The sequence below is a fragment of the Ascaphus truei genome, chromosome 6, assembly GCF_040206685.1.
Source record: "Ascaphus truei isolate aAscTru1 chromosome 6, aAscTru1.hap1, whole genome shotgun sequence".
NCBI lineage: Eukaryota > Metazoa > Chordata > Amphibia > Anura > Ascaphidae > Ascaphus > Ascaphus truei.
The window spans coordinates 60,702,754-60,725,982 of NC_134488.1; the positions used below are offsets into that span (position 1 = coordinate 60,702,754).

The 23,229-nt window shown below is 43.2% G+C and overlaps 2 protein-coding genes across 6 annotated transcripts in view; one reads left to right on the forward strand and one right to left on the reverse strand.

Annotated features, from left to right (window-relative positions):
- The window catches only part of DLAT (dihydrolipoamide S-acetyltransferase), a 36,979-nt gene extending 30,575 nt beyond the window's left edge, over nt 1-6,404 (forward strand). The window contains exons 10-14 of one of the 2 annotated variants that reach the window (XM_075604430.1): nt 1,166-1,273; nt 3,221-3,339; nt 4,176-4,338; nt 5,537-5,673; nt 5,874-6,404. In XM_075604430.1, coding sequence (XP_075460545.1) covers nt 1,166-1,273; nt 3,221-3,339; nt 4,176-4,338; nt 5,537-5,673; nt 5,874-6,003 — 657 coding nt within the window. In that variant the 3' untranslated portion in view covers nt 6,004-6,404. The remainder of the gene's footprint in view (nt 1-1,165; nt 1,274-3,220; nt 3,340-4,175; nt 4,339-5,536; nt 5,674-5,873) is intronic. The other variant, XM_075604429.1, reaches the window with a different exon arrangement.
- Nucleotides 6,058-23,219, reverse strand: PIH1D2 (PIH1 domain containing 2). 4 transcript variants are annotated; one of them, XM_075604434.1, is made up of 6 exons: nt 23,099-23,219; nt 22,080-22,262; nt 21,328-21,451; nt 19,480-19,713; nt 9,599-9,891; nt 6,058-7,999 (listed from the first exon to the last, which is right to left on the reverse strand). In XM_075604434.1, the coding sequence occupies exons 2-6, from the start codon at nt 22,260-22,262 to the stop codon at nt 7,844-7,846; spliced, it is 990 nt and encodes a 329-aa protein (XP_075460549.1). In that variant the 5' UTR covers nt 23,099-23,219; the 3' UTR covers nt 6,058-7,843. The 4 variants fall into 4 exon arrangements, with proteins under 4 accessions (XP_075460549.1, XP_075460548.1, XP_075460546.1 ...); XM_075604433.1 differs by having other exon boundaries at nt 22,080-22,306; nt 23,099-23,196; XM_075604431.1 differs by having other exon boundaries at nt 22,080-22,350; nt 23,099-23,194.
- Between the last annotated feature and the right edge of the window lie 10 nt (nt 23,220-23,229).

Here is a 23,229-nt window from a genome sequence, read left to right on the forward strand (position 1 = left end):
AGTAGATTTCCAGATTCAGGTTGACAGACAGCACCAGGAGCTCCGTCAAGCCGCGTGGTGTGACGCGCTTCCGGTCACGGAGAGAAAGAAATCCCTGGAGGTCTAAAGACTGAAAAAAACGGAACTGCTGCCGGTTACCATCTATCCTTGCACCCCTGCTTATGTCCTGTGGCAGTCCTATGGAGTCCAATCATTGAAGACAAGCTGTGAAGATACTACTGCAGCCATCTACTATTCTAAGACTCTTTCAGTGGTGGACATTAGTATCACCTTGGACTAATTGGCGCCGGTCTGTATTGTTTACCATTTTTATACAAGTCAAACAATTATAGCTCTAAAGTAATTTTTGAATGTCTCCATAGTAACTAAATGCGGTGTGTTCACCTTATCTCTCATGTTTTATATGCAGGAAGATTGTTCATCCAGAGTCTTTCCCTTTTGATGTTACTAACGATGGCAGCATCATTTGTTTAAAGAGATAACGAGGAAAGAACCAATAATTACCCAATAAGATTACTATTAAGTGAACACAGAAAATGTTGAAATGGATTTATTTTTACACAAGATGCAAACAAGTAAACTTTGATTTTAGGGGGAATTTATTCTTTCTGAAGAAGCCAATTGCATTAGTAAATTGCTTAAAGCAGCAGTTCCCTCCCAATCTACAGCCTACTTGTTTGGTACCATGATGGGAACTGGGGGGCCTGCAGTTTGAACTGCCCTATTTTCAGCTCTAGGGAGCCCCTGGTTCCTGAGATACGATATGAGCTTATAGGGGTTCTGTATGTTCCTGAGATATGTACCAGGAAAAGTAGAGCTGATGCACTGTTTTTTAAATGACCTGGATTTAAGGCTCCATTTTTGCCTCCCCTGGAGTGAACTGGAATGCTTTATTTTTACCAGTATGTATCTTGGAAACTAGGGGGCCCCAGAGTGGGGGAGGGAGAGGAAACGGCTGCTTTAAAATAGACCCATTTTTGCACGTTGTGTGAGATTGCTGCTTTAAGCATGTGAAATGTTTTGCATAACCTTTCCAGCAGCAAATACGCTAAACAGACCAAAAGCACTGCTTACTAAAGCTGAGGAAAATCAGGAACACACTGCAAAGTGTAATCAATGATGCCGGCTCTGTTCTTATCACGCTTCTCTGATCATGTCTTTCCAGGTTATTGCCCAGCGGCTGATGCTGTCCAAACAAACCATACCTCACTACTATCTTTCCATTGATATAAACATGGGGGAAATATTGCAGCTCAGGAAAGAACTCAATGAGGTAAGAGCCCAGTGTGGTCCTCAGGTACACTGCATTACAAGATGGATTTCCAAAAGGTATAGGCTGGAAAAAAAGCTTAATATTTTTGTAAGGTATCTTATTCTCTAGAGCAGGGGCGGCCAAACTTTTTTCAGGCATGCCAAAAAATGGGCAAATCATTTTTTGGCAGGCCACCTACTGGGCCCGTCCTCCCACTCAATCTCCTCTCCTCCTCCGGTCACTCAATCCCCCCAACCTCCTCCTCTGCTCACTCAATCCCCCCAACCTCCTCCTCTGCTCACTCAATCCCCTCCTCCTCTCACTCAACACTCCCTCCTTCCCCTTTTCTCACTCAATCCCCCCTCCTTCCCCTCCTCTCACTCAATCCCCCCTCCTTCTCCTGTTACTCAATGCCCCCTCCTCTTCTCACTCAATCCTCCCTCCTCCTCTCACTCTTCCTCCTCCTTTTACTCAATTCCATTGTCCCCCTCCTTTCACTCAATCCCCCCTCCTCTTCCTCCTTTCACTCAATTCCTCTTCCTCCTTTCACTCAATCCCCCCAACCCTCCTCTCACTCAATCCTCCCTCCAATCCTCTCCAGATCCCCCTCCTCATTCCATCCCGCCCCCTCCCCTCACTCAATCCCACCCCCCCTCCACTCCACACTCAATCCCGCCCTCCCCACTCAATCCCGCCCCCTCCCCTCCTCTCACTCAATCCCGCCCCCTCCCCTCCTCACTCAATCCCGCCTCCCCTCCTCTCACTCAATCCCGCCTCCTCCTCTCACTCAATCCCACCCCCTCCTCTCACTCCACCCCCCCCTCCTCACTCAATCCTGCCCCCTCTCTTCCTCACTCAATCCTACCCCTCCTCCTCTCACTCCATCCAGCCCCTTCTCTCACTCCATCCCGCCCCCCCTCCCCTCCTCTCACTCCATCCCGCCCCCCCTCCCCTCCTCACTCCATCCCGCCCCCCCTCCCCTCCTCTCACTCCATCCCGCCCCCCCTCCCCTTCTCTCACTCCATCCCGCCCCCCCTCCCCTTCTCTCACTCCATCCCGCCCCCATCCCCTCCTCGCACTCCATCCTGCCACCCTTCCCCTCCTCTCATTCAATCCCTGCCCTCTCAATCCCATCTTCTGAATTCTGCCACGGCCACCATAGTCTTTATTTTTTTTATTTCCACCTCTGATTCCTTGATGTGCTGGTTTTAGTAAGATATTCACTCCTATTAAAGCTTCCTTTTCAACAGTAAGCAAACCCTATTGGTTGCCAGTGACCCTAACTAGCGTGTCGTGATACCCTATAGTATCTTAACACTTCTCCAAGTGTCAAAGAAAATGTAAGACCGGTTAGAGGTCTACAGAAAAATGCAACGTCAGAGCTTCAAATAAATAATAAAAAGGGAACATTTGTTTTTGAATGTAAAAAAATGATAATATTGTAAATCCATTATGTAGCATAACATAAATTTCATAACAGAGACACAGAAGTTACGGCAGATAAGAACCACTTGGCCCACCCTGTCTGCCTATTTCCTATATGTGGAAAAACCTCAGACCCTATTTGATCCCTGGCTTTCTGTCATTTAAAGTAACCTTGTGTATCCCACATATTCTTTCTATCTTTTACGGTATTAGCCCCTACCACCTCTGCTGGGACGCTATTGCACTAATCCACCACCATTTCCATAAATTACTTCCTCACATTTCCCTTCAGCCTCCCATCCTCCAGCGTCGGAGCACGAGCTCATTCTCCTCTCTCTCCTAGAAATATGCTCCCCTCCTGCACCTTGTTATAACCCTTCATATATTTGGAAGTTTGTCGTACCCCCCCTTCTTCCTTCTCTCCTCCAAGCTGTGCATATCGCGTCTTTCATAAGTTTTATGTGGAAGAGAAAATAGGTGTCACCTGTCTTTACAAACAAAATAAAACTCCCGCTTTAAGATGTCTCTCCTTATTCTGCACAGGTTGTCAAGTCTGAAAACATGAAACTGTCCGTCAATGATTTCATCATTAAGGCATCTGCCTTGTCGTGTCTGAAAGTGCCTGAGGCAAATTCTTCCTGGATGGACACTGTCATTCGACAGTAAGTACCTTGAGTTACCAAAAAGATTGAACTGAGTTTTGTATTGAAGGTAAAATAAAGTGTGTGTGTATATCACCCATTCTAGGGCTGTTGATTTAAAAGTTGGGGTGCTCTGGGGCTGTAAATGTAAAAGTTGGGGTGCTCTGGGGCTGTAAATGTAAAAGTTGGGGTGCTCTGGGGCTGTAAATGTAAAAGTTGGGGTGCTCTGAGGTAGAGATGGACAGGTTTCCCGGATTTTCTGTTACCCCCACAATCCGTTTTGTGGTGTAAAATCCGCCAATGCATTTTGGGCAGTTTCAATCCACGCGGATTCATCAAAATTCGCCATTGGGTATAACATGCGGACGGATTTGTAGAATCCAATCCGCGGATTCTTAACTATCCGCAAACGGACGGCTGAATCCGTGGATTAGATTCTACAAATCCGTCCACGGGTTGTGTAATAATAATAAATCCGCAAACCGCGAATCGCCCTGACATCCGCTGAAATCCGCAGACCAAAGGAACCGGCCAATCCACTGTGAATCCACATTTGCTAAAAAGATTAGCCCATATCTATTCTGTAAGTTAAAAAGTTGGAGTGCTCTGGGAATGAAAACCACTGACAACACCGTATAGAAATATTTTAATAATAACACAAATCGGACGTCCATGCTGCAAAGAACTTATAACCTAAGTGGGGGGACGAGGAATCGTTGTGGAAGTTGCATGACTGCTTAGCGTGACTAGGTTGCCTCTCTGTGGGCACTAGGTCAGGGAGGAGGGCTGCTGGAAATGTGGATACGGTTGGAGATTTGAGGTTTTTGGTTTTGCTGAGATAGTTTTATGTCTCGCAGGAATCATGTCGTGGATGTAAACGTGGCAGTGAGCACTCCCGCTGGTCTGATAACGCCAATCGTGTTCAACGCTCACATCAAGGGCCTGGCATCCATCAGTAAAGATGTGATGTCATTGGCAACCCGGGCACGAGACGGCAAACTTAAGCCCCATGAATTCCAGGTGAGCTATTCGAACGTCCTGGTAAAAATCACTCTATTGTGCAAGATCAGACTTGTACGCATTCGGACAATATATTATTTGTACCGTCAGCGATAGAAATGGCTTAAAAAAAGGTAATGTTGGTGTCATTAAATAAATGTAAAATGTATTTAAAATTGGGACAGTTTTCTGGACCATTATTTAAAAATAAACCCTCCTGTTAAAATGAAACTAGAAGTGTTAGTGTGAGAATAAAAGAGTAGTGGTACTCTCTTTAAAATCTATATAGTCAAGTGCCAGAAGTACATGCTTAAAGCCGCATTCCCACCTACACCAGAAGCCCTCCATAGTTCTGGAGACATTGTATTTTCTAATAGGGCTTTTGCCCACTTCAAGGTAGTTGCTGGGAATTTTGCTGCTGAAAGCTGATCTGTGAGCTTGAATATCATCCAATCAGTATCTGTGACCTTGAACGTTATTCCTTCAGCTCTCTGCTATGAGCCATATCATTGTTTCAGATGAGCACACAACAGTAAAGAAGCTACTGATTCAATGAGAACCAAAACCAAATGTCCATCCAATCATCATCCACCTATATAACATAGCCATCCCTCCAACCAATCAGAAATAGTTTTCCCAACTGGCTCCAGCCAATCAATATTGAGAACTTATGCTGGGATCCATTTCCCCCCAATATTACCTAGCTGTATAGCATTGACATGGCAACTCTTGCTATTTGTTTTCACTTTCTCCACTCCACCAGGCAGCAGGTATCTTGCTTTCCCTGCAGGCTACAAATGGTGTTATCTTAACAAAATGTTTTCTCTTAATCTTCTCTGATAAGGTTCTACTAATGTCACTGAGAGGGTTGGCAGCCATATTCGTTTAGGTTTTAGGCTCATTCTTTAACAATAAAATACACATTCATAAAATAAAAGTTGTGGTGCAAGGAAACCAAACTAGAGGTTAAAGCACATTGTATTGTACAATATAGTGAAGAAATCTTTAAAGAATATAAATTAAAAAAAAAAAAAAAAGTGGAAAGTACCCTTTGTGATTTAGATCTGGGTTATAGCTCATGGATCTGGTATTAACTGCCATTGACACTTATGGCTGGATCAGAGTTTAGTGAATCTCCTCCATAAATTCTAAATGATTGTACCTTTTAGGTCCTGAAGTCCCAGCAGACTGCTCTTTCTGATTTATATTTCTCTCTTAGGGTGGAACATTTACAGTGTCCAACTTGGGAATGTATGGAATCAAAAACTTCTCTGCCATAATTAACCCGCCCCAGGCTTGCATCCTGGCTGTGGGAGGGTCCGAAAACAGGCTGGTACCAGCAGATAATGAAAAAGGGTAAGGATGGGGAATAATGGGTTGAAGAAGTACATTAACTCAGTGCTGTTGTCACTGACTTTGAAGCAGGTGAATCCAGTTTGATTCCCATTGTCAGGTGGTCTGGTGACCTTGGGCAAGTCACTTTAGCGCTGTGCCTCAGGCTGCAATGGGGCCTAGCGGAGGACATAACACTGCTCTCAAATGTTGTTCCTCTGCAGTTTTGACGTTGCCAACATGATGTCAGTGACACTAAGCTGCGATCACCGTGTTGTGGACGGGGCAGTCGGCGCACAGTGGCTCGCCGAGTTCAAAAAGTTCCTGGAGAAGCCAACCACTATGCTGCTATAATACCAGAGCCCATCACTAGAATCTTATTAGGTCATCGATCTGTATCGAAGCAAACTATTTATATACTCCCATGTCCAAAGACTCCTAATAAACACACAACCTGTTTGTTTGTTTTTTATTTAAAGAAAAACCCGAGAGAAAGAGTAGCTAGTTCTTTTATTCTCTGATTTGTACAGACATCTAGTCTCCGATGACCATTTTTCCATAGGACTGCAAACCACTGTATAGGTGTACAAGTGTCCATCAACATTATCAATGTCTTATCTCGAAGAGCAAAAGGTCAACCTTACTGAAACTGTTTCAATTTCAACTCGTGCCTGTCAAATATTAAAGTGCGGGTCTATATAAATGTAAGGTCTGCGTACTGTGTTAATGGTGGCTTAATAAATGTGTGTTTAGGACGTTGAGGCCCATCTGACTCATTTGATGGATAATGATTAGTGTCGAACAAAAGTGCTGAATTATTTTCTGCGTCCATAGAATCGTTGGAACCTTCTTTTCTAGTCCCCTTTATCTTCAGAAAATGCAGAACTTTAAACTTGCCAAAGCCCATAGGGAATGTTTGACTTAATTGGGGGATGTGCTAGGTGATTGCAATAAAGATTCGGGGCCTGTGATGGGAAAGAATGGTTATTCTTAGAAGACTGCTATAGGCAGCTGAAACAGTATGATAATGAGACACATGGTCTCTGTAGGTGATGTGAGTGCCTTTGTTGGTGCTTTGTCTTTATACCAAGTTACAAAGTGGTATACTGCACTCTGGATATGGCCTTGGACATTTTGCAGCGATCAAATTGCCACCAGTTCTTCGCCGCCATAACTACTGTCCGGATCACGTTCCGCTCTGGATACCCAAGTCTTAACGAAGAGTCTAATTCTATGTTGTCCTAAACTGCCTTTCTGGCTGTTTGATCAAAAATCCCCATTTAACTCGATATAGGAAATTTCAGCCTGATGACAACAGCCTGAATGCCAGCTTAGGGCAATATAGAATTAACTCCTAAGGTGCAGAAGTACATGTAGATTTGACATATGTTAAGGATGGAAGCCGATGCTTTCAAACACACACATTTATGTTACGATCTTAGAAAGGTACACATTAAAGTTATAACCATTTCTTCGCTCGGTGATATAGTCCAGCGAGGTTCACTCAAGCCTCCCCCCCCCCCCCAGGATCATCTTCTGAAACTCATTGATCAGAGAGAACTTTATGCTGTTTGACTAAAATAGCTTGTCTGGTAGATTTATACTAAGAGTGTACAAATACTTGTAATTTACCAACCAAACCAATTTTATTCATTTTATTTTTTAATACCCAGTGTTATTAAACCGTTTACTTTTTTTTCCCCTATACATTTAGTTTTAATTAACTGGGGGGGGGGGGGGGGGGTCAATTATAGAATGTACATGTTATACCACTAATATTTCTAAGATAAGCTTTTTGAGAGACTTTGAAAAAAAAATATATTTTCAAATAATTGTTCAGAGACTTTCAACACCCTAACAAAAACATTGTATTTGTGCATATAGAGGCACATAGAGTAAATATACATACATGCATATAATATTTATATATATAAGGCATTGAAAATCTTGGCGTCTGCTTCTTGTAACATAAGAATTTTGTGCAAAAAGAAAGCAATGCGGGTGTAAAGCCTGGCTACCTTCTGAACATTGCTTTTTAGACTAGCAGAAGTGTTAAAATGGTTCCCGCTGGCACAATGTGGTTTAAAGCAATTGTCTGGGCAGACAGGATCCAAACTGGTTCTGCAGCAGAACATTCATTTCTTGGCACATACGGCACTGTTGGCAGCTACAGGTCTGTACAGCAGTGAGGTGGTTAAATGTCAGCCAGTTTCTGTTCTAATACAGTCATTGTCACCACCAGCACACGGTTTGCTTTGTTGTATTTTGCTGTAACCGTTTCTTCGCGGACTGCTTCAGGCAGATTTAGGTGCAGCTTGTACCTTCCCGGGACTTCAAACATTAAGTCATCCTGAAACGGACGCAAACAAACACTTATTTCCCTTGATCGCGGCAGTGTAACTCTGTAGTGTAAAATGAGATCTTCACGGGTAATGGTAACGCACACAGTTGTGTAATAGAGGAGTCTGTGTGTGTCTGACAATGCACTGTCTGGAAACTTGTATTCAGAACTTGGGAGTTTGGGGAAGTCATTTTATCTGCCTGTACTTTCCACATTGGAAATCCGATTTGAGGGACTGAAATTGCTTTAAAAAGGTAGAAATGGGTGAATGTAAGAGCAAAGGCTGGAAATAAATGGTTTAAACCAATTCTATACTTCTGCCACAAAAAAAAATGTAGTGTCTTTTTTTTGGGTGGAATGCCGCTTTCCTAGAGTTTAACAAACTTATGTAATAAAGTGCGATAGTGCTAATTCCATGCTGCCGCACCAAGTCCCATTCAAGTCAGAGACCTTCCATGTGGTAGGACTGTTTCGGCACTATTGCACTTCAATGAATAGCCCCTAAGTGTGTGAGGGAGATGTTTCTAATAAAAAGATAATCTCAAATATCTACACGTAAATCTTTGGCTCTGAGGAAATAAATGTTGGGCCGTATATCTACTCAACTCAGAACTTTTGAAACCGTCAAAGTTCTCTCGTTGGGAGCCGTGTACATCCGTTACTCCAGGTCAGCATATTAGCTCTTCCAACTCAGTGATTACAATGCTTAGCAGGTGACAACACTAGCCATCACAAACACTTCCTGAAGGGTTCTTCCCCAGCCTCTATGGCTTGATCATAGATCTATGATGCTATAGAGCTCTATGCAGTTCTGCACAGTGGTGTAGCTAGATATGGATGGGCCCCCGGGCAAAAATAAATAAAAAATTCAGGGCCCCCTCATGTCTCTCTTTGCGCTCTCTCTTTTCTGTCGCTCTCCTTGTTTGCTCTCTACCTCATGTCTTTCTTTTTCCTCTTATGTATTTCTCTTGTACTTCATTTTCTGTTTGTGTCACTTCCTTCCTATGTCCGTTTTTACCCGTGATTTAACCCTTCCCCTTCCTCTCACCTTTCCCAGCCTGTCTCAAGCTGCAGCTGAGGCTCCACCCCTTGACCTAAGCCCCACCTAAGGAGACTGCAGAGGAATGAATGTCCCCTCTGTCCTTCCTACTGCATTGCAGGGCCCTGCCCACCTGCAGAGAAGGGTTTCCCTCTGTGGGGCCTGATGCAGGAGGGAAGCACAATGTGCCATCGACAAGGGAGGGGGGGGGGGGCAGGCTTTAACTGCACCATCCTGGTATGTTCTCTACCTTCTATCTGTGAGATATAAAACTCTTGCACTTGCAGTGACTGTCTAGCAATATGGGCTCATGGGAGATTGCACTATTTTACACCACCTCAAGTATGTGTATAGTGAACTACCAAACATGGAGGACTTTCCTACTGGTTTCAGGTCTCTTTCCAACCCTGGTGATCTACTGGTTGGCAGCGAATATGTTCCATTTGAAATCTGAACGCTTTTCTCCATTTAAACAAGAGAAATAAAGAAATGTAGTTTGTGTAATGCTGGTTTGGAATCTGTTGTAACCAGTGCTTTATAATACACATCATCCATCTTGCTCCTCTTACCTTGGACACACTCAGATCACACTCGGACACAGAGCTGACTCCCTGCAGTTCAGCCTTCAGCTCCAGCATCTGGGACTTCCCTGTCTCATCCTTAATGACAGACAGCTTGTGCTTTGGAGCACCGAGTGAGTCTTCCTCTTGTAGCTCAGTACTGGAGAGCTCCTTTATCAGGCCTGACCTCAGGGCCTTGGGTCCATCCTCCTTGGTTAGACGTATGGATGAGCTGATTTCTTCTTTCTCTTCTCCTTTCACTGCTATGTTTTTCAGCTGTTCTAATAATGACTCTGTTACAGCTGAGAAACAAAACACGTATTATTGTATAGAGATACAATGTCTCCTGCCTTCACAATGCTACAGCAGATGTACAGTATTTGTTCACTTCAGGACTTCGATATAGGACCACACAAGGCTCCCTAAAGAGTCTCCCCATTACACTTCCCCATCACTGCCCCTGTGCACTAAGGTCTGTATTATAGTAAGCGCTTGTGAGCATGCGCACATGATGTTGCGTGTGCATGTGGCACTGTATAAAGCTAAAGCGAGAGAAGCGCGCACCTCAGTATAGTAAGATTTCCTTTACTGGGCACAAAGAATACAAATGCACTTACAACACGTCCGTGCATCAAGAGCAGTAAACAGCACAGCTGATAGGGTCTCCGTAGTCCAGGCACTGTATTCAGGGATAACTAATAGTACACCGCTCACCAAATAGCAAATAGTATAGCCGGTGCAAAGGGATGGTACTGGCGTAGCAAGTAAAAAGGAAGACAATAGGTTGATCTTCCAGATCCCTTATAACACTGCACAAACAGGCTAGTAGAATAGATAGCAAGAATATAGTGCTTGTATTTCTAAAGGGAGTGGATAATGGGGAGGACCCTGGTAATTGCACCCAATACTAGGATAGAACAATTACCTAAAATGCCCAATGGGCAAAACAATAAACTTTTATTAAACATATATATAGATGCACATTAATACGACGCAATAGATCAAAAGGTGGTAAAAACAACTAAAACACAGGCACGGGTATATATGGAGGTAGTGATTAGATAGATATCAATAATACCACTACATAAATGAAGTCCTCCTATGATAGCTCCGGTAGGGGTGGTATGTGGTGGGAGTAATTATGCCTAAATGCAGATAGCAGTAGGTGCTAATAGATATGTGGCAGGGAAAACCACCTAAAACCTGGGAGGGTGTAGTGGGTGTGTACAGTACTAATGATATAGTGGTACCCGAAGAAATTGCCTCGCTCAATGATAGTAGTGAGAGGTGCAGCCTGTATTAGGGTCGATATAGCTGTGCAGCGCAGTGTTCTAATAGTTACACTGTCACCTAATACATCCAATGCAGCCCTCACTCTCCAGACCCTCAGGCAACGGCAGAGGCCGATATAGTGCATATAAGATGGCAAAGCAGCTACAAATAGTGACCTCCGGTACACAAACTGACACCCTCCCTCCCCAGTAAAGGAGCGATCTCACCTGTGACCTCCGACGTCAACGCGATGACGTCATCCCGACGTACGTTTCGCGCTCGGGGGCTGGCGCTTTCTCAAGGTAGGAGGTCCCTACTGAGTCATGGTGAAGCGTATTTGTACACGTATTTGAAGGCGGTGCTTGGGAACTCCCCAATCACGCTCCACTATAGTGATAGACAGTGTGGAAAGCGAATAGTAGCGCTCGAGGGGTATTGAGGGACTGATTGTGCTTTAACCCCAGACATGCTGTGAATCTTATGGCGGCTAGGCGCAAACAAAATAAAAATATGTACAACACCTGTATGGGTATAAATATAGCTGTGTGTGTCTCTCGTGGTACAGCACTTAAGGTGGTACACGCTTGCCAGGTAGGTGGAATATCAGATAGTGGGGCATCGGTTACATGATGGTAAGTCTGTCACCCTCCAGGTGTGTTAGTTGCACAGTATTCACTTGGTGCAGTACTGAATGGATGGCAAGTGTGATAAAAAGTGCCTGATTACTAGTACATATGATGGTTATTTGGGACGGTTCAATAGACATATACAGCTATAGAGTCTGATGTATAATATGTGTTGATATCAGTAGAGGGATAGGTGACCAGATGGATATAGGTATAGTCCCTCCATGGATATTATCTGGGGCCAACTTATAGATATAAATGGGCTGAAGAGCTGGGCATGGGGGTCCGGGTGTGTGGATATTTGTGGGTGGGTAAAGAGTGTAGGACTGTTCTAACCTATGGCGTCCGCCCCGTAGGTCAAAACGGACTCTATAATTAACTGTATACCTGTATACCTGTATCCCAATCCAATGTAGTGTGCTGTAGAGGTTACAAATAGGACTTATAAATAAACCCCTCATTAAGGCCGATGGGACTGAGTGTACTGAGCATGTATATCCATTTACACTCAGTCTGTAATAGTGCCCTGTCCCAGTCACCCTTACGTTGGCCCCATGGAATGTGTTGGATACCAATAAAGGTTAATTGGTCACTGTTCCCGTTGTGTTCATTTGTTACGTGGCGTGCCACAGGAGTGTCTGCGGCGTTCCGAATGGAACCCAGATGTTCAAGGATTCTCTTTTTGAACTGCCTAAACGTTTTGCCTACATACAGCTTGCCGCAGCCACAGACTATCAGATATATCACCCCCTCAGTGACACAGTTAATGAACTCATTAAGGGCCTTATGCAGAGAGCATAGAATTTTAAAATTGGCGAATTTCATAAAAAGTAGCTTTTTTGGAGAGTTTTATTCTCCATATGCAGAAAAGTGCGAATTCTGCTATGTTTAACATGGATGCGTGTGGCGAGTTTAAATTGGCGAGATGCGCGCTTCAGAAACGTGTAAAAACAAATTCGCGCCTTTTTTTCCCCTTTACTATAGGCGGCGAGCGCCATCTTGCCATCTTTTCCTGGCGCGGCAAAAATGCGAGAATCGCGGCATTTTTTGGCGCGAACAGCCGCTTTATGCCGTTCGTACCTCTCTGCATTCGGAGAGTTTTAAAAATGGCGAGATGGAGGTTCTCGCCAGCCGCGAGGCAAGTTTTAGCAATTGAAAAAACAAAATGGCGCGTTTTTCGGAACTCGCCATTTTCTGCCGGTTTCTGCGCAAAATTGTACAAAAAATGGCGAATTTCGAAATAACGATGCTCTCTGCATAAGGCCCTAATTCTGAATGTTCGTTGTTTATGAGAGTCCATAAAGTCTGTTCTTTTTGGTACGTACCTGCAGACCTTACATCGGCCGCATGCGTACGATCCAGTTGGTTTTTTGGCAAGCCAAGTGGTGTTTGGTTTGGCTTGGTAGTGACTTCTAACAAGGATATCTTTCAAGTTACGACTTCTTCTGCTGGTAAGCTTAGGTGTGTGAGATATAGCCCCTTGTAGATCTTGATCATCTAATAATATGTGCCAGTATTTATTGAAAATCCTATAGATAGAGCCCCATTGGTCACTAAAGGTACCGATGAAGCGAATCGGTTTATACTCATTTGTCTTGTCGTTACGTTTAGTGTCAGCTAGGAGTTGTGTCCTGCTGGTTTCAATCGCTCGATTGTATGCTCTTTTTAGATTCGTCTTAGAGTGTCCTCGTTCAATAAAACGTTGCGTCATATCTTTGGCTTTATCCTTGTATTCGCTAAGGGTAGAACAGTTACGTCTAAGGCGGAGATACTGGCCTGTAGGGATTGCCTTCACTACATGTTTAGGGTGTTGACTGTCCGCTCTCAGTAGACTGTTGGTGGCTGTCGGTTTCCTAAAGATAGTGGTGTCTAGTTTCCCCGTACTATCCTTAGTGATTGTAATATCAAGGAAGTCAAGTTTAGATTCGCTTGAAACTAAGGTCAGTCTGAGGTTATGTTGGTTGGAATTCAAAATATCCACGAATTCTCTTAGAGATGCCAATGTGCCTGTCCATAGGACCATGATATCATCAATGAACCTTACCCATAACTCAACAAACTTAGTATATTCGTCCAGGGCCTCTGTGAAGACCACTGTTTCCTCCCACCAGCCTAGATATAGATTGGCGTAGGTGGGAGCACATGTGGTCCCCATAGCAGTGCCCTGGATCTGATGGTAGTATTTGTTATTGAATACAAAGTAGTTTTTAGTCAGGGTAAGGTCCAATAGCTGAAGAATGAAATCATTGTGCATCACTAAGTCTTGGCCTCTAGACCTAAGGAAATGTGCCACTGCTCGCATACCTACCGCATGGGGTATGCTTGTATAGAGACCCTCGACATCTAAGCTGACCAAGAGTGTATTTGGATCAGTTGTGACATCTTCTAGTTTCCGAAGCGCATCCTTCGTATCACAAAGATAGGAAGGCAGCGCGCTGACAAATGGACGGAGTAGTTGGTCAACACTCCTGTGGCACGCCACGTAACAAATGAACACAACGGGAACAGTGACCAATTAACCTTTATTGGTATCCAACACATTCCATGGGGCCAACGTAAGGGTGACTGGGACAGGGCACTATTACAGACTGAGTGTAAATGGATATACATGCTCAGTACACTCAGTCCCATCGGCCTTAATGAGGGGTTTATTTATAAGTCCTATTTGTAACCTCTACAGCACACTACATTGGATTGGGATACAGGTATACAGTTAATTATAGAGTCCGTTTTGACCTACGGGGCGGACGCCATAGGTTAGAACAGTCCTACACTCTTTACCCACCCACAAATATCCACACACCCGGACCCCCATGCCCAGCTCTTCAGCCCATTTATATCTATAAGTTGGCCCCAGATAATATCCATGGAGGGACTATACCTATATCCATCTGGTCACCTATCCCTCTACTGATATCAACACATATTATACATCAGACTCTATAGCTGTATATGTCTATTGAACCGTCCCAAATAACCATCATATGTACTAGTAATCAGGCACTTTTTATCACACTTGCCATCCATTCAGTACTGCACCAAGTGAATACTGTGCAACTAACACACCTGGAGGGTGACAGACTTACCATCATGTAACCGATGCCCCACTATCTGATATTCCACCTACCTGGCAAGCGTGTACCACCTTAAGTGCTGTACCACGAGAGACACACACAGCTATATTTATACCCATACAGGTGTTGTACATATTTTTATTTTGTTTGCGCCTAGCCGCCATATGACTCACAGCATGTCTGGGGTTAAAGCACAATCAGTCCCTCAATACCCCTCGAGCGCTACTATTCGCTTTCCACACTGTCTATCACTATAGTGGAGCGTGATTGGGGAGTTCCCAAGCACCGCCTTCAAATACGTGTACAAATACGCTTCACCATGACTCAGTAGGGACCTCCTACCTTGAGAAAGCGCCAGCCCCCGAGCGCGAAACGTACGTCGGGATGATGTCATCGCGTTGACGTCGGAGGTCACGGGTGAGATCGCTCCTTTACTGGGGAGGGAGGGTGTCAGTTTGTGTACCGGAGGTCACTATTTGCAGCTGCTTTGCCATCTTATATGCACTATATCGGCCTCTGCCGTTGCCTGAGGGTCTGGAGAGTGAGGGCTGCATTGGATGTATTAGGTGACAGTGTAACTATTAGAACACTGCGCTGCACAGCTATATCGACCCTAATACAGGCTGCACCTCTCACTACTATCATTGAGCGAGGCAATTTCTTCCGGTACCACTATATCATTAGTACTGTACACACCCACTACACCCTCCCAGGTTTTAGGTGGTTTTCCTTGCCACATATCTATTAGCACCTACTGCTATCTGCATTTAGGCATAATTACTCCCACCACATACCTCCCCTACCGGAGCTATCATAGGAGGACTTCATTTATGTAGTGGTATTATTGATATCTATCTAATCACTACCTCCATATATACCCGTGCCTGTGTTTTAGTTGTTTTTACCACCTTTTGATCTATTGCGTCGTATTAATGTGCGTCTATATATACGTTTAATAAAAGTTTATTGTTTTGCCCATTGGGCATTTTAGGTAATTGTTCTATCCTAGTATTGGGTGCAATTACCAGGGTCCTCCCCATTATCCACTCCCTTTAGAAATACAAGCACTATATTCTTGCTATCTATTCTACTAGCCTGTTTGTGCAGTGTTATAAGGGATCTGTGGAAGATCAACCTATTGTCTTCCTTTTTACTTGCTACTGTATTCAGGGATCCTCACACTCTGGCGCGTCCGCCAGTCCGGACCATTTTGTAGCACTTCTCCGGTGTTCTGGTGCTTCCGCACCACATGGGTCACATGTCACTACGTCACCAAGACTGAGATGTCCGTTGCAGAATAATGCACGTGGTGCAAGCATTTTTTGTATACAGGCCCAACGACGTCACAAGGGTAGTTTTTTTTTCCTGCCTCACTGTGATTGGCTGGCAGTGTCATGTGGCACGGCAGCTGCTGGAAAAGACAAATCTCTTTGTCTTTCCACAAAGCTGCCGCGTCAGCGTTCTCTGCAGCGCACATCTGCACTAGATACACTGTCATAGGGCGACAGGTATTTGTCATTGAAGCGCTTACTATAATACAGATCTAAGCCAGCGTGGACAGGGTTAATTTCATCAAGATAGGACAGACACCACTTGAAAACCTGGAGATGTCCCCTTCTTCTCCTCCCTCCTGCATTTTCGCTGGGACGGTCTGTTTGTTTCCAGCTGCTATCACCTCACCTCAGGATGACTTTGCTATGAAACCACACAAGTCTCCCAAAGACGGCAGCAGCCAAAAGGTATCTGCCGTTCGCTGCTGTTAGAGATGCTCTGTAGGCTGCGTTTATAGCGACGGCGACCACGTCAAAACAAATGTATTGAAGCAGTCACATGCGCTTACAGTGGTGATGGCTTGGTCGCGATCGCTGGAAGTCCATTCAATGTCATTTTTTCAGCGATTGCAGCATGACGTCAGCGTCGCCGGGACTATAAGCGCGGCCTTACAGAGACAGGTGAGGGAATAAGTGCTTGGCCAAAAGGAGTGACTGGGTGTGGGACAATAGGCATGAGTGCTGGCTATTGGGATGCTTGATTTGTGAGGCGAGTTTTAAAGGTGTGTCAGTATTAACACAATTAGTAGGGGAAGAGGTGAAAGGGAGGCATGGACGAGAGCAGGTGTGTATATGGCTGGGTCCAGGATTAGGAGAGATATCCCCAGCAGCAGGAAGGAGTAGATAGGTGTGAATATAGGATTTGTGGGGGTGCTTTTTATTGAGGGGTGTAAAAGTTGTTGGGAGAGGTGTATAAATAATGGTGCAGTGCATGGGCACATGCATAGGTGGAGGGGGGGGGAGAGATGAAGAAATGTGGATATGAAGCTGCCGGGGGCGTGGACAGTGCTCTCTCGCTAGTTCTGAATCAGTTTTACTGTCCAGAAAAATCTGGCCGCCAAGGTAGGTAGCAGGAGCGGTTCCTGTCCCTACAGCGCAGGACATAGCGCGTGCTGCAGCAGGCACCTAGCCTAATAGAGTGTAAGCTCCTTGGGGCAGGACTCTCCTTACCTACTGTAACAATGTAAGTTAATGTTTGTTATTTTATTGTTTTCGGCCTCCAACCGTATTGTACAGCGCTGCGCGATATAATCATACTGGCTTTGTAGTTGTTCTGAAACTGCCTATAAAGTATTGTGATGCCCCCTGAAGTGGAGGCGTACCTTTACGTACAAAATAAATGATGATGATGATGATGAAAAGTAATGCAATAAAAATAGCTTTAAAAAAAAAACATTTTATCAAAGAATAAAAATCCTTTTGAAAGTAATAAAAAAAAATTTCTGAAATAAATATTGCACTTTCTTTTACATTTTTACATAGCAGCGACACCTTTGATTTAAAAAAAAAAACTACAAAGAAACAATATGCATCTCAATGTATTATTTCCTTTAAAAATAATTATAATTACAAAACCATGGGTCATGCTATGTCAAGAGTATCGGTCTTTGTGATTGTTTATATATATCATATTTGTAAGCTATCCTGAACCCTGAAAACAGGCCCAGCGATGAATAAAAGATGCAATCCCTCATTAACAGAACATTTATTAAATATCTTCCTTAGAAAATGTAATCCTGTTTAAAGCAAAGGTTTTACTGCTTTAGTTTCTTTTCATTGGGGACTGTACTAAGTGTTTCCTCCAAGCCTGCCAATCTCTGTTATATGTACAATAAAGGATAGGGAAGAGTGAGTGTGGGTTTCATCTAGAAACATAGACTGTGACGGCAGATAAGAACCACACGACCTGCCCGGTCTGCCCATTTTCCTATCTGCTGTAAAACCTCAGACCTGCTTGGTCCTTGGCTGTCGTTCATATTTTGGGTATCTGCATTCCTCTCCAGCACGTAGAGATATCACACATAAGGGAGCAGGTTACAGGGACTGCGCCTTTAGAATTAGCAAAGCAAGAGAATATTATCAATAACGCCTTCACCTTTTGTAACGTATGAGTAGACAAATCAAAGGCTTTACTTTGTGGGTACAAGGCTGCGTCTTTGCTCTGGCCCTTGGAGAGCCAGACCCCATAATGGGGTGGCTTCTTCGGGGTGGAATTCAAAGCTAACTTTTGAAAATAAGTTATTTTGGGGGTAGGAGGGCAATGAAATGCACCTTTCAGCAGACCCTGCACCACAATGCCACCACAATGCCAACTATCAGCTCTACCCTACACCATACCGTTTTCTTTGCTTCCCCTGTTTATGGCTGGCTGTTTCTGTGTCCCCTGCAGACGGTCCCTCATCCCATGTAGGGACTTCCCAAGGAAGTCAAGTTTAGATTCGCTTGAAACTAAGGTCAGTCTGAGGTTATGTTGGTTGGAATTCAAAATATCCACGAATTCTCTTAGAGATGCCAATGTGCCTGTCCATAGGACCATGATATCATCAATGAACCTTACCCATAACTCAACAAACTTAGTATATTCGTCCAGGGCCTTTGTGAAGACCACTGTTTCCTCCCACCAGCCTAGATATAGATTGGCGTAGGTGGGAGCACATGTGGTCCCCATAGCAGTGCCCTGGAAAAAAAAATTCTGAAATAAATATTGCACTTTCTTTTACATTTTTACATAGCAGCGACACCTTTGATTTAAAAAAAAAAACTACAAAGAAACAATATGCATCTCAATGTATTATTTCCTTTAAAAATAATTATAATTACAAAACCATGGGTCATGCTATGTCAAGAGTATCGGTCTTTGTGATTGTTTATATATATCATATTTGTAAGCTATCCTGAACCCTGAAAACAGGCCCAGCGATGAATAAAAGATGCAATCCCTCATTAACAGAACATTTATTAAATATCTTCCTTAGAAAATGTAATCCTGTTTAAAGCAAAGGTTTTACTGCTTTAGTTTCTTTTCATTGGGGACTGTACTAAGTGTTTCCTCCAAGCCTGCCAATCTCTGTTATATGTACAGTAAAGGATAGGGAAGAGTGAGTGTGGGTTTCATCTAGAAACATAGACTGTGACGGCAGATAAGAACCACACGACCTGCCCGGTCTGCCCATTTTCCTATCTGCTGTAAAACCTCAGACCTGCTTGGTCCTTGGCTGTCGTTCATATTTTGGGTATCTGCATTCCTCTCCAGCACGTAGAGATATCACACATAAGGGAGCAGGTTACAGGGACTGCGCCTTTAGAATTAGCAAAGCAAGAGAATATTATCAATAACGCCTTCACCTTTTGTAACGTATGAGTAGACAAATCAAAGGCTTTACTTTGTGGGTACAAGGCTGCGTCTTTGCTCTGGCCCTTGGAGAGCCAGACCCCATAATGGGGTGGCTTCTTCGGGGTGGAATTCAAAGCTAACTTTTGAAAATAAGTTATTTTGGGGGTAGGAGGGCAATGAAATGCACCTTTCAGCAGACCCTGCACCACAATGCCACCACAATGCCAACTATCAGCTCTACCCTACACCATACCGTTTTCTTTGCTTCCCCTGTTCATGGCTGGCTGTTTCTGTGTCCCCTGCAGACGGTCCCTCATCCCATGTAGATTCCCCTTCAGTTTGAACGGAGCGACGCAGTAGGTATGGCAGAGAGTGGCTCTGTACTGCTCCTCAATGTATTTCATTCCCAGGCGGATCAGCTGGTCCAATTCTATTTGATCCTGGTCAGCTCTCTTCAGCACCTCTGGGTTGTAAGCAATGTCAACAACTGCGAGGAAGAGCAAAAGGTGATTTTACATGTAAGTCAACGTCAAGTATTGTAAAGTATTAGCAGTAAGTGTCTAGGAGTGTTCATTTAATGTCTGAGCAGCAGTATAATGGATGGGAGCTCAGAAAGAATGGTGAGTAAAAAAAAAAAAAACATTCAATTGCAGCCACTGTAACCAGTCAGCTACAGACGGCCCATATTTGCTTAGCTGTGTTATGCCACAAGACACCGTCAGGGACTGGGAGATACCTCCAGCCCATTCAAGTGAATATGGGATAGTACTACTTAGTACATATGGGCCAAGGTGCTTTCACAGTCAGAAACCAATTAAGTATAGGTAGGTGGCTCTGTTTGTGAAAGGTGCAATCTCATGTGGCCAGCCACAAAACTACATTTTACAGACACTAACAATTTAATTGGCTCCCTTACATGAATCTAACCTAATAGCAAAGATGTTACTTGTTTTGTTTCTCTGTAAATTAATTACAGGTCAGGGGCCTCTGAATGGGGGAGTGTTTTCTTTACCCTTATCCCCACCCTGTCTCTATTAAGGAGCCAATAACATTAATGGGAGAGGGGGTGTCTAGCTGTTTAAACGCTTGTTGAATACATATCAGACATAAGAGAGCAGCCAGAAGAAATCAAACCCCTCCCAGCTCAACGTTTACAAACTGCCTATAATAAAAATAAAGTATAAATAGTTAAACCTGTCAGATTTTGTTTAAAAAAAAAAGAAGAGGAATCCATTACCTAGATGTGACCCCTTTAAATAGAGTGGTGATGGCCAGTCACACCTACTTCTCAATCATTTAAAGAACTTAACTACAAAAGCAAAGAAGATTTTTGTCAAGATGAGTTCTCCACTAATATATGCACCTCAGTAGCTTTCCATCCGTCGAGACAGAACTGGGCACACTCGTTCACAAGTCAAAACACTTTAAAGATTACGCAAGGCTCAAAAGGTATTCACAGTGGCGGATTTCCCAAGAGGCCCGGGCCTAGAGTGGCAAAATATGGGAGCGACACATTTCCCTTTTTATCCTGTTATTATAATATATAACTTCAGATTCAAATAGCATGAGTATGACAAAATATTATTGTATCGGTTTCTCGTTCTTTAATTTTCTTTGGCAATTGCGTGCCCTGTGTGTGCTGTTCTGCAAGTATGTAACCTGCACACTTGCACTAGTTGGTACAACGGTTGACGAACGACAGTGCCTCTAATCAGAGGATAGTTTACCCCAAATGATTTTTTCAAAATGAGTGATAATAGGGAGATTAGGCAGCGCTCAATATAAATAATTAGCTAAAGAAAAAAGGCTCAATAGTTTGACGATTCTTGCTATAGAATAACAACGGTTAATCTGTTTCATTTGATCATATTATCAATTCATTTGCTGCTTTGAAGGCAGGATGAAAAATGCATGGGCGGCAAAAAGGTAAGTGCCTATGGTTGGCAAAATTGTAAATCCGCCACTGGGTATTGAGCAAGCCAACGTTTTAGCCACAAGGAAATCTTCATCAGGGTCACAGACCAAGCCTTCTTACTACTTCATAACACCTCAAGGGTTTGCTTGCCCTGCAGAGCTTAAAGTCTAGATCCGAGTTGCTCACCTGCTCCTTCAGGCACATCCTCTAGTCTTCCAGCACCGAGAGGCACGGGGTGTGTTTCAGACTGTGGGGCTGGGACCCTATTCCACCTGCAGATGTTAATGAATAGCACCCTCTCTTCCGGCTCCTGCAAAATTCGAGTCATGATCTGGTATTTAGAATCAAAGTTACGTGAACTTGTGATGTCAAGTCTGCAAACGCCTCTAGATTTGGTGAAAGTTAGCAAAACTGTCTAAATCTCGATTTGGAGGAAATGTACTAAATTGCTTAAAGGGTTGTTCCTTTTGGGACAAAAGTGAACTAAGGACAGTGTCTGTTTTAAAAGCTTAAATGTAGATGCATGACAACCCTTTGTTGTAAATCAGACAAGTATAAGAATTTTTAAATAAACTTTTTCATGGTAAACCATAGCTTTTAGATTTTTTTTTACCATCTTTATGTAATGTCTTTTTGCTGATCAGACTATCAGTCTTCAAAACTTAGGTTATTTTATTTTCTCCTTTATTAGTATAGGAAATATGAAGACATCATTAGTCAAACAGATAAACATAAGTAGTTGATATGATTGGGTTGGAGAATATAGAAACATTTATTTTAATAGGCTGTGAGTAAATGAAACAGTTAAAAAAAAATTAAAAAGAGGCTTGGAACAAGGAAGTTCCCCAAAACTGAACAGAGAGACACTAAACTGATGTGCTGACATCCACAGGCGGCTTAACAAGATGCCCCATTTTCTAAAACAAAAAAGCCCTCACCAATATTTTGGTTTGAAGACACAAGTGTGGCTCAGGAGGGGCCATGAATTCTTTCCCTTCCTTCATGTGCCGCTGTATGAACTTCTGGTAACTCTCAGGACTGTTTTCAGCCATGTCATCCAACATGCTCCACAGCTGGTTAACTTGGGTTAACATCTCATTCTTTGTGAGGTTGCTTTCCATCTTTGTTATGCAGAAGAGAAGAGATGAACTGTGTGTTTGCCGTGCTGGAGCAGAGACGGTTGGACATGATGAAGGTAAACGCAATCCTCTGAGTGTATAGTTGTTAGATATAGTATAATATCGAGCCACAGAAACAGATATACAGCCCATATAATAATAGTGCAGTCTCTGGTGGGAAGTGTTGGTGTGTTACATGTCCCCGATGTGTCTTTGCAGATGACACTACTAATATATATATATATATATATATATATATATATATATATAGATACACACACACACACACACACATATACATATATATATATATATATATATATATATATATATATACATACACACACACACACACCATGTAACAATGGTTTTTCAGACAAAAGGTGACACATTGTGTGCTCATTTGCATGTCATTTTCCAGAATCCCTTGAGCAGTGGAAGCACTACGCTGGGGATAATGGTGAAAGGCAGGGTTGCAGACCTACCTAAGACATGCGAATGTGCTCACAAGTGATCTTTTTATTTGAGACATATATACACACACAATTATATAGTAATCTATTACATAATGTAATATTGTTTTATTTTTAATTGACAATGATTCATTATTTTAATGTACTTTAGTAAGAACAAGACAATAAAATTAACAATAATAGGGATAGTTTTATATATATATATATATATATATATATACACACACACACTATACAAACACTACATGCACACTATGATACATACACATTTTAAGTTATGGTGGATGAAAAAGGCATCAAAAAAACTCCACCGCATGCATGCATGCATGCATGCATGCATGCATGCATACATACATACATACATACAGTGCTACTGAACCGCCTCTGCTCTTAGCTGATCTGTCGACTGTATTTGATCCACGCTTCGTTTCCATGGAAACCAAACAGGTGTGCAGCACTGAAATCTCTCCCCTGCAGCAGACACTAGGGCCCCGCTC